This window comes from Salmo salar, chromosome 08 (genome assembly GCF_965601325.2).
Source record: "Salmo salar chromosome 08, fSalSal1, whole genome shotgun sequence".
NCBI lineage: Eukaryota > Metazoa > Chordata > Actinopteri > Salmoniformes > Salmonidae > Salmo > Salmo salar.
This window is the reverse complement of record NC_138298.1, coordinates 37,289,120-37,300,000: the sequence shown is the minus strand read 5'-3', so window position 1 is coordinate 37,300,000 and position 10,881 is coordinate 37,289,120. Positions and strand designations below refer to the sequence as shown.

General features: G+C 42.1%; 1 protein-coding gene across 4 annotated transcripts in view; it reads left to right on the top strand.

The window, feature by feature from the left end:
- The window catches only part of hgsnat (heparan-alpha-glucosaminide N-acetyltransferase), a 16,206-nt gene extending 5,630 nt beyond the window's left edge, over window positions 1-10,576 (top strand). For all 4 annotated transcript variants that reach the window (XM_045713607.2, XM_045713609.2, XM_082978633.1 and 1 more), the window contains exons 11-17: window positions 2,686-2,807; window positions 3,134-3,260; window positions 3,358-3,444; window positions 3,760-3,837; window positions 4,687-4,757; window positions 6,554-6,666; window positions 6,884-10,576. In XM_045713607.2, the coding sequence (XP_045569563.2) occupies window positions 2,686-2,807; window positions 3,134-3,260; window positions 3,358-3,444; window positions 3,760-3,837; window positions 4,687-4,757; window positions 6,554-6,666; window positions 6,884-7,065 (780 nt within the window). In that variant the 3' untranslated portion in view covers window positions 7,066-10,576. The remainder of the gene's footprint in view (window positions 1-2,685; window positions 2,808-3,133; window positions 3,261-3,357; window positions 3,445-3,759; window positions 3,838-4,686; window positions 4,758-6,553; window positions 6,667-6,883) is intronic.
- Window positions 10,577-10,881: the final 305 nt, after the last annotated feature.

Genomic DNA, 10,881 nt, shown 5'->3' with positions numbered 1-10,881 from the left:
TCCCCGTGGTCAGACCAGCCTTATAACCGCGTCCCCGTGGTCAGACCAGCCTTATAACCGCGTCCCCGTGGTCAGACCAGCCTTATAACCGCGTCCCCGTGGTCAGACCAGCCTTATAACCGCGTCCCCGTGGTCAGACCAGCCTTATAACCGCGTCCCCGTGGTCAGACCAGCCTTATAACCGCGTCCCCGTGGTCAGACCAGCCTTATAACCCTGCCCCGTGGTCAGACCAGCCTTATAACCGCGTCCCCGTGGTCAGACCAGCCTTATAACCGCGTCCCCGTGGTCAGACCAGCCTTATAACCATGTCCCCGTGGTCAGACCAGCCTTATAACCGCGTCCCCGTGGTCAGACCAGCCTTATAACCGCGTCCCCGTGGTCAGACCAGCCTTATAACCGCGTCCCCGTGGTCAGACCAGCCTTATAACCGCGTCCCCGTGGTCAGACCAGCCTTATAACCGCGTCCCCGTGGTCAGACCAGCCTTATAACCGCGTCCCCGTGGTCAGACCAGCCTTATAACCGCGTCCCCGTGGTCAGACCAGCCTTATAACCGCGTCCCCGTGGTCAGACCAGCCTTATAACCGTGTCCCCGTGGTCAGACCAGCCTTATAACCGCGTCCCCGTGGTCAGACCAGCCTTATAACCGCGTCCCCGTGGTCAGACCAGCCTTATAACCGCGTCCCCGTGGTCAGACCAGCCTTATAACCGCGTCCCCGTGGTCAGACCAGCCTTATAACCGCGTCCCCGTGGTCAGACCAGCCTTATAACCGCGTCCCCGTGGTCAGACCAGCCTTATAACCGCGTCCCCGTGGTCAGACCAGCCTTATAACCGCGTCCCCGTGGTCAGACCAGCCTTATAACCGCGTCCCCGTGGTCAGACCAGCCTTATAACCCTGTCCCCGTGGTCAGACCAGCCTTATAACCGCGTCCCCGTGGTCAGACCAGCCTTATAACCGTGTTATTACACTTCTAATCTAATGTCATGTCAAAATGTATCTCTAAATATATGTCGTAATGCTCACATTGAGTACGGATGGTTACAGTCAGATCAATATAATGGTTAGTTTAAAATGTTTACATGCTTAGCAAGTAGAACCATTTCCCTAATAATCCTGTTTATATGAACACATCTGAAATCAGACTACCTGATGGGACTTTGATAAACGCAGAAAATCGCCAATAAAAATGAACATTCTACCACAGCGACCATGTTATTTTTGTGAATCGTATTTCATTCTGAGTTTGGACACAAACTTTATATGTGAAAACTATTTCTAAGATGCATATTTAAAGTTGTTCTGAACTCTCTCGCGCGTAACAGAGAGGTTCGATCGGCTGATGCTCATGCTCAGATCAAATACACCGCTGGAACGCCGATTTAAGATGTTTACATGTCCTAATCGTTTAAAAGATGGCTCAGAAAACCAGGCCTGTGTACTATACTAAGATGTTTACATGTCCTAATCGTTTAAAAGATGGCTCAGAAAACCAGGCCTGTGTACTATACTAAGATGTTTACATGTCCTAATCGTTTAAAAGATGGCTCAGAAAACCAGGCCTGTGTACTATACTAAGATGTTTACATGTCCTAATCGTTTAAAAGATGGCTCAGAAAACCAGGCCTGTGTACTATACTAAGATGTTTACATGTCCTAATCGTTTAAAAGATGGCTCAGAAAACCAGGCCTGTGTACTATACTAAGATGTTTACATGTCCTAATCGTTTAAAAGATGGCTCAGAAAACCAGGCCTGTGTACTATACTAAGATGTTTACATGTCCTAATCGTTTAAAAGATGGCTCAGAAAACCAGGCCTGTGTACTATACTAAGATGTTTACATGTCCTAATCGTTTAAAAGATGGCTCAGAAAACCAGGCCTGTGTACTATACTAAGATGTTTACATGTCCTAATCGTTTAAAAGATGGCTCAGAAAACCAGGCCTGTGTACTATACTAAGATGTTTACATGTCCTAATCGTTTAAAAGATGGCTCAGAAAACCAGGCCTGTGTACTATACTAAGATGTTTACATGTCCTAATCGTTTAAAAGATGGCTCAGAAAACCAGGCCTGTGTACTATACTAAGATGTTTACATGTCCTAATCGTTTAAAAGATGGCTCAGAAAACCAGGCCTGTGTACTATACTAAGATGTTTACATGTCCTAATCGTTTAAAAGATGGCTCAGAAAACCAGGCCTGTGTACTATACTAAGATGTTTACATGTCCTAATCGTTTAAAAGATGGCTCAGAAAACCAGGCCTGTGTACTATACTAAGATGTTTACATGTCCTAATCGTTTAAAAGATGGCTCAGAAAACCAGGCCTGTGCTTTCATCAATTATGACCTTTTTACGCTGATTAAGATGAGCAGAGTAAGATGTTTACATGACTTTAGCATAATCAGCCTAATGCCATTATCAGTTTAATATCTAATTATTAATGTGCATGTAACTGTACTCATTGTCACATAACCATCTTCTGACACTCAACATCAGCTAACTGTGACATTGACCGTTCTAGATGTACGGAAGAGATTGTTTTCAGACAGAATTCACCCCATTTCACTTGGTGTTAATGTTTTACCCGACTCATTGTCTGCTGGTCGGTATTGTTTCCATAGTGACCAAAACGGTTGTTTTGTTTTGGGGCTGTTTTTTTTTAATATTTTTTTTTTACCCAGGATGCTTGGTGGTACTCTGCTCGTGAGTTCCTGCTCTACTGGCCAGCCTGGCTGTGTGTGATCGTCTTGGAAACCGTGTGGCTCTGTCTCACCTTCCTGCTTCCTGTTCCTGACTGCCCAAGGTGAGATGAGAGGGAAGACTATGGCCGTGAACACATTGAGACAACACAGTTTCCATGGATCTGTCGCAGGATGAATGACAACGGAGATGATTTTCCGACCCCCCCCCCCCCCCCAAAAACAACGGTCTGACTTTTTAACGTATGCAACTCCTCTGACAATAGTTGATTTGAGTTGTACTTCTGACAGACAAAACGGACAATGATATAGTTCATATATGATTTAATCCTCGTCCATGAGTCTGAGGGTGGCCGGAGGTGATAGGAACTAGGAGATAACTAACACCTGACTCAAATCACCTACTGACCAGCATCTTCTCTCTCCTTAGTGGTTATTTGGGCCCGGGTGGTATTGGGGACATGGGCCAGTACCCTAACTGTACAGGGGGAGCAGCTGGATATGTAGACCGCTGGCTACTGGGAGAGAACCACATCTACCAAACACCTTCCTCGCGGGTGAGTTAACACTGACTTGTTTCAGGCAACAAAGAGAAAAATGACTTTCTGCGGGTGGTTTTTTTTCTTCTCGTAACGTGACGTGTCCATTTTTCAGGTGATCTACAAGTCTCACATGCCCTTTGATCCAGAGGGAGTCCTTGGCAGCATCAACTCTGTCCTCATGGCTTTCCTGGGACTACAGGTCACTGGAATTATCATTCACTGTCTCGCTCTGTCGCAGTCTCTCTCGTCTCTTTCTTGCGGTCTCTGTTTCTCTCTCTGTGTCTGTCTGTCTCTCTCAACACTCCTTCTCTGCATCCAAACTAATCTGCGTTTCTCTCACATATTCCTTCCCTCGTCCTTCTCTTTCCAGTGGTTCTGTTTCTACAGTACTAGACCGATGTGTGTAATTGCAGACGTGGAGTTGAATGTCTCAGCATAACTGAATGGATCAGTCTAATGTAATAAATGGGATTAACTATGAGGCTCCGTTTTTGTCCCTGGTATCTGTATCCAGGCAGGAAAGATCCTCCTCCACTACAAGGATCAGCATTCCAGTATAATGGCCCGGTTCCTCATATGGAGCCTGGTTCTGGTGAGATGATTACATTGCTGTTTGTCATTACTGTATTAGCTTTTGGTATATAGCCTCGGTCTGTCGCGTAAGCCTCGGTCTGTCGCGTAAGCCTCGGTCTGTCGCGTAAGCCTTGGTATATAGCCTTGGTCTGTCGCGTAGCCTTGGTCTGTCGGGCAGCCTTGGTCTATAGCCTTGGTCTGTCGCGTAAACCTTGGTCTGTCGCGTAAGCCTTGGTCTATAGCCTTGGTCTGTCTGGTATCCTTGGTCTGTCGCGTAAGCCTTGGTCTGTCGGGCAGCCTTGGTCTGTCGGGCAGCCTTGGTCTGTCGCGTAAGCCTTGGTCTGTCGGGCAGCCTTGGTCTGTCGCGTAAGCCTTGGTCTGTCGGGCAGCCTTGGTCTGTCTGGTATCCTTGGTCTGTCGCGTAAGCCTTGGTCTGTCGGGCAGCCTTGGTCTGTCGCGTAGCCTTGGTCTGTCGCGTAGCCTTGGTCTGTCGCGTAGCCTTGGTCTGTCGCGTAGCCTTGGTCTGTCGCGTAGCCTTGGTCTGTCGCGTAGCCTTGGTCTGTCGCGTAGCCTTGGTCTGTCGCGTAGCCTTGGTCTGTCGGGCAGCCTTGGTATATCATTTAACATTTTAGTCATTTAGCAGACGCTCTTATCCAGAGCGACTTACAGTAGTGAATGCATACATTTCATAAATAAATTTCTCCGTACTTTCTCCACACAGCCTTGGTATATTGCATCTTTTATCAGACTAAACCTCTCCATGTGTCTTCATATGACAACACTGAGACATAGTAGCATAGTATTTCTGTGTTCACCGTGCATGTTTTTTCCTTGTCAGCGTGATGTATCTTAATGTTTATCTTTCCAGGGAATCATATCAGCCACTCTGACCAAATGTTCACTGAATGAAGGCTTCATCCCCATCAACAAGAATCTATGGTAAGGAGACCAGGCCACATATAATGCAGTTTAACACTCTCAGGGCCAGTTTCCTGGACACAGATTAAATCTAGTCCTGGACTAAAGAGCACTTTGAATGGAGACTTTTCATTGAGCATGTTTCTTAGTCCAGGACTAGTTTTAGGCTAATCTGTGTGCGGGAAACTGGCCCTTGATATTTCCAAGTAGGGCCGGGACAATACTCGTTAGTGTCGTGGCAAGAAAACGGAACACACAGCTGATTTACCTTCTTTAGGAAAACAGCCCTGATGTTGGAAACAAACATCATTATGTTGGAAACAAACATCATTATGTTGGAAACAAACATCATTATGATGGAAACAAACATCATTATGATGGAAACAAACATCATTATGTTGGAAACAAACATCATTATGATGGAAACAAACATCATTATGTTGGAAACAAACATCATTATGATGGAAACAAACATCATTATGATGGAAACAAACATCATTATGATGGAAACAAACATCATTATGTTGGAAACAAACATCATTATGATGGAAACAAACATCATTATGATGGAAACAAACATCATTATGTTGGAAACAAACATCATTATGATGGAAACAAACATCATTATGATGGAAAACAGCCCTGATGTTGGAAACAAACATCATTATGATGGAAACAAACATCATTATGTTGGAAACAAACATCATTATGATGGAAACAAACATCATTATGATGGAAACAAACATCATTATGTTGGAAACAAACATCATTATGATGGAAACAAACATCATTATGTTGGAAACAAACATCATTATGATGGAAACAAACATCATTATGTTGGAAACAAACATCATTATGATGGAAACAAACATCATTATGTTGGAAACAAACATCATTATGTTGGAAACAAACATCATTATGTTGGAAACAAACATCATTATGATGGAAACAGCCCTGATGTTGGAAACAAACATCATTATGATGGAAACAAACATCATTATGATGGAAACAAACATCATTATGATGGAAACAAACATCATTATGATGGAAACAAACATCATTATGTTGGAAACAAACATCATTATGATGGAAACAAACATCATTATGTTGGAAACAAACATCATTATGATGGAAACAAACATCATTATGTTGGAAACAAACATCATTATGATGGAAACAAACATCATTATGATGGAAACAAACATCATTATGATGGAAACAAACATCATTATGTTGGAAACAAACATCATTATGTTGGAAACAAACATCATTATGATGGAAACAAACATCATTATGTTGGAAAGAAACATCATTATGTGGCCCTGGGAAACAAACATCATTATGTTGGGAAACAAACATCATTATGTTGGAAACAAACATCATTATGATGGAAACAAACATCATTATGTTGGAAACAAACATCATTATGTTGGGAAACAAACATCATTATGTTGGAAACAAACATCATTATGTTGGAAACAAACATCATTATGTTGGAAACAAACATCATTATGATGGAAACAAACATCATTATGATGGAAACAAACATCATTATGTTGGAAACAAACATCATTATGTTGGGAAACAAACATCATTATGTTGGAAACAAACATCATTATGTTGGCATCCAGAGTCACATGTATTTATTTTCCAAGTTGTAGCACACCATATTTTACATCCAGCAGGTTTTTAAAGCACCAAACAGTTTGCTTTGTGTTTTATTTTGTTGCCATGGAATAAATGTAGCGATCCTGGAATAATTAGTGCCCTAGTTAATAGTGTAGTGTGGAATAATCAACCTCTGAGTTGTCTGTCAGGTCTCTCTCCTACGTGACCACCCTGGCGTGTTTTGCCTTGCTGCTTCTGGTGTTGATCTACTACACAGTAGATGTGAGGAGGTGGTGGTCTGGGGCTCCCTTCTACTACCCTGGTGAGAACTAGTTCTGTGTCAGCAGCTCTGCTTTGTACATTTATATATTTCAATCTGCATATATAGAAATGTACGCATAGATCTGACAATGATCCCTATTCTGCGTGACAGGAGAATCACATCTGTCCTAAACTATACATTTCTATCTAAATGTTACGCAACTCCTGAACAATCCCTCTGACCCCTGTGCTCTATCCTGACCTTTGACCCTTTCCAGGTATGAACTCCATCCTGGTGTACGTGGGACACGAGGTCCTGGAGGAGTACTTCCCGTTCCGCTGGCGCATGGCCAACAACCAATCCCACGCAGAGCACCTGACCCAAAACCTATTGGCCACTTCCTGCTGGGTCCTCATCTCCTTCCTGCTGTACAGGAAGAACATCTTCTGGAAGATCTAGAGGGCCAGGACACATTTCAATAGTCTTTCTTCAAGTCCTCTAAAGATTTAGGGGGAAGGTCTAAGGGGCCGGGCTGCGTCTCATAAATATTTTCTCAAGTCTTTCTGAAGGATCTGCTCTCTTCAATTCCTTGTGTCCTGTAACCCGATCCACTGGGAGATGTCGAGCTGGGCCATATCTCAATAGTCTCCTCAATTCCTTGTGTCCTGTAACCAACGATCCACTGGGAGATGTCGAGCTGGGCCATATCTCAATAGTCTCCTCAATTCCTTGTGTCCTGTAACCAACGATCCACTGGGAGATGTCGAGCTGGGCCATATCTCAATAGTCTCCTCAATTCCTTGTGTCCTGTAACCAACGATCCACTGGGAGATGTCGAGCTGGGCCGTATCTCAATAGTCTCCTCAATTCCTTGTGTCCTGTAACCAACGATCCACTGGGAGATGTCGAGCTGGGCCGTATCTCAATAGTCTCCTCAATTCCTTGAAGATCTTTGGCTGGGTTGCATTTCACTTGTCTTTCATCAATTCCTTGTATCCTTTCTCCAGCTTCCTTTTAAAAAGGGATAGTGTAAAGCGTTTCCTCTCCTTGTTTCCTTTCCTCATGTGCTCTCCTTGCTTGACGCTGATGTTTTGAGAAGGGAACATAATCACTCAGGAAAAGGCTGGTCTGGGATTGTATACAAGAGACACGGAAACTCAAGAAACCATGATTACCATTTTTCTGCTCATCAAATGTTATTAGTCACATGCGCCGAATACAACAGGTGTAGTAGACCTTACCGTGAAATGTTTACTCACGAGCCCATAACCAACAATACAGTTGAAGAAAATAGAGTTCATGGAAACAATGCTACAGGCTCTGGTCTACGCTACACTTTCACTATGGACACACAGTTCAGAGGTCACTGGGATGTGTGTGACATCCATGTGGGATCAAACTGGGCTTCACAAAAAAAAAATGGAGTGTACAGCCAAACGGGTATTGAATAGTGTATCATGGATAATACAAATGTGTTGATTCTCGTTTGTGCATGTACGAGCGCTTGCTTTCTTGGGACTGAAACAACCAATGCCAGACAGTTGAAATAACTTGTACTAATTAATGACATTGTCTTTTTTTTTTCTTTGTTGCCAAAGTCATCAAGGAAATGAATGATGGATGAACCAACCGCCAACTAACTGTATGTGTACATTTCACGGGTCGTTCCACAAATTCAGTGCCTTTTTGAGAAGTGTAACTTGGTTTAAAAAAAAAAAAAAAGGTTTGATTTCACCTCATTTTAATATTCTGTCATAAAGAGCGCATATTCAACTTCATGACATGTTTTCCCATTTCAAGAGTACCACAGTAGGTGCCTATTCAATGCCAAATAAAGTAACAGGGTTGATGATCTCATCGTAAATCTGCCGTAAATCCCATTGTGACGGGAGAAGGAAAGCTCATGTGCAACAGGGAGTGGCAATTTAAATGCAAGAATCACCAAAAATGTTTAATTGTTAAAACATTTCTAGCCTGTCCGTCTATGGGTAAAAGGGTTGACTTGTAATGCTCGACACGCTCAGTTTTCCAACACAAAACGCCAGAAAATGGCCATAAAGAGTAAAACCAGCTTACATGATTTGATTATTAGATGTTCAATGTCTCTTGAATTTTTTTTTTTTTTTATGAAAAATGTTGCCCTATTAAAATGAGACTTCAGTTCACGCAACAGGGTTCACTTTAAAATGAGGGACAGGTCATTTAATCCCTAAATAATCTTTAGAAATGACTTTTTGTCAAAGTAACAAAATAACTAGGGCTTTACAATGATGGTGAAAACATGGGGGACGTTTTTGGGGTTAAGTCGGTTAAAATCTTCCTAGAAGAAGTCGCAGAGGGTGCAAGGGAGGACATGTCAAATGCTGAATTATGTCACTTTAGCAAGTCTTATTCATATAAAAAAAATTCGGATTGATTGAATTTTCCATGTGGTCTATATTAAAGGGCGCTTCATTTAATATAACAGGCTTTTTCTCTTTTTTTCTACTTAAAATATCAAAGGAATACAAAAGGACCTTTTTTCGTGGAATGACCCTCCATATGAACATACAGCAGTGTGCCAAAACACTACAGAAGAAGGAACCTTGGTCTCTTTTAAGTCCCAAATAGCACCTTATTCCCTTTAATAGTGCACTACATTTAACCAGAACCATATGGGTCCTGGTCAAAAAGGAGTGCACTACAAAGGGTACCATTTAGGATGAAATCTAGGACTTTCCTTTTAGGTAATTGTACTGTATGATATGTAAATGGGCACAACTATTCATGCAACAATGATGATTTATACCAAATTGAGACAACTGTGAACTTCTGTTACTGTATCATACTGAATCCTTCGCCCAAGTACTAGTATTTGTGTTTTAACGGTGTGGTTAATGAATTAAACTGTAAAAATGAAAATATATCGACCTAAGCTCATGCAAATAATGTGATATGTGTACTTTTCATCATTGTGAATAAATTGTATCAATAACTTTTAAATGCGACCAAAGACGACTAGCAGTGCTATTTGATACAGTACCAAAAAAAAAAACCTCATTAAATAAATCTGAAAATGTATTCACTCACTGCTGTTATTCTCTCAGGGTAAGACCCACTGGGCAAACACTGGTTGAATCAATGTTGTTACCACGTCCTTTCAATTAAATGACTTTGAACCAACGCGCAATAGACGTTGAATTGACGTCTGTACTCAGTGGGGAGCGTCTGCTAAATGACTAAAATGTAAATAAAGCTTCGTGCCAAATGGCACCCTATTCCCTATATAGTGCACTACTTTAGACCAGAGCCCTATGGCACCCTATTCCCTATATGGTGCACTACTTTAGACCAGAGCCCTATGGCACCCTATTCCCTATATGGTGCACTACTTTAGAGCAGAGCCCTATGGCACCATATTCCCTATATAGTGCACTACTTTAGACCAGAGCCCTATGGCACCCTATTCCCTATATGGTGCACTACTTTAGAGCAGAGCCCTGTGGCACCATATTCCCTATATAGTGCACTACTTTAGACCAGAGCCCTATGGCACCCTATTCCCTATATAGTGCACTACTTTAGACCAGAGCCCTATTGGTCCTGGTCAGAAGTAGCAAGCTACACTATATAGGGAATAAGGCCCTATTGGTCCTGGTCAGAAGTAGCAGGCTATTCTATATAGGGAATTGGGGCGGCAGCGTAGCCTAGTGGTTAGAGCATTGGATTAGTAACCGAAAGGTTGCAAGATTGAATCCCCGAGTTGACAAGGTACAAACCTGTCGTTCTGAACAAGGCAGTTAACCCACTGTTCCTAGGCTGTCATTGAAAATAACAATTTGTTCTTAACTGACTTGCCTAGTTAAATAAATAAAAATAGAGTTCAATTTACATCCTGACATTCTTTCCTTTTTGTTATTGTTTTAGACATTTGAACATTCCATGTGATTCCTTTAAATTATTTTATTTTAATAAAATATAATCTATTACATGTGATCTGTTTGCGTACAGTCCTTGTGCCGTTTTGTTCTTACTTTACAACGTTGTTTCCATTAACTAGTAACAAAAGCCGTTGTTTAGTTGAATCGGGTGTGTTTGTGCTGGGATGGAACCAAAATGTGCACACCCAGTGGGATTTATTGAGAAGCACTGGGCTTCTATGTTATATGTGTGCCATCTGGTGAATGCAATTATAAAATAATGTTAATCTAGTTTGCTTAATTTGAAATGCGGTATAGTTTTAACAGTGAGTTGTTTTTGTAATCTAGCAAGTTGTATTCTCGGCACACAGGGTTA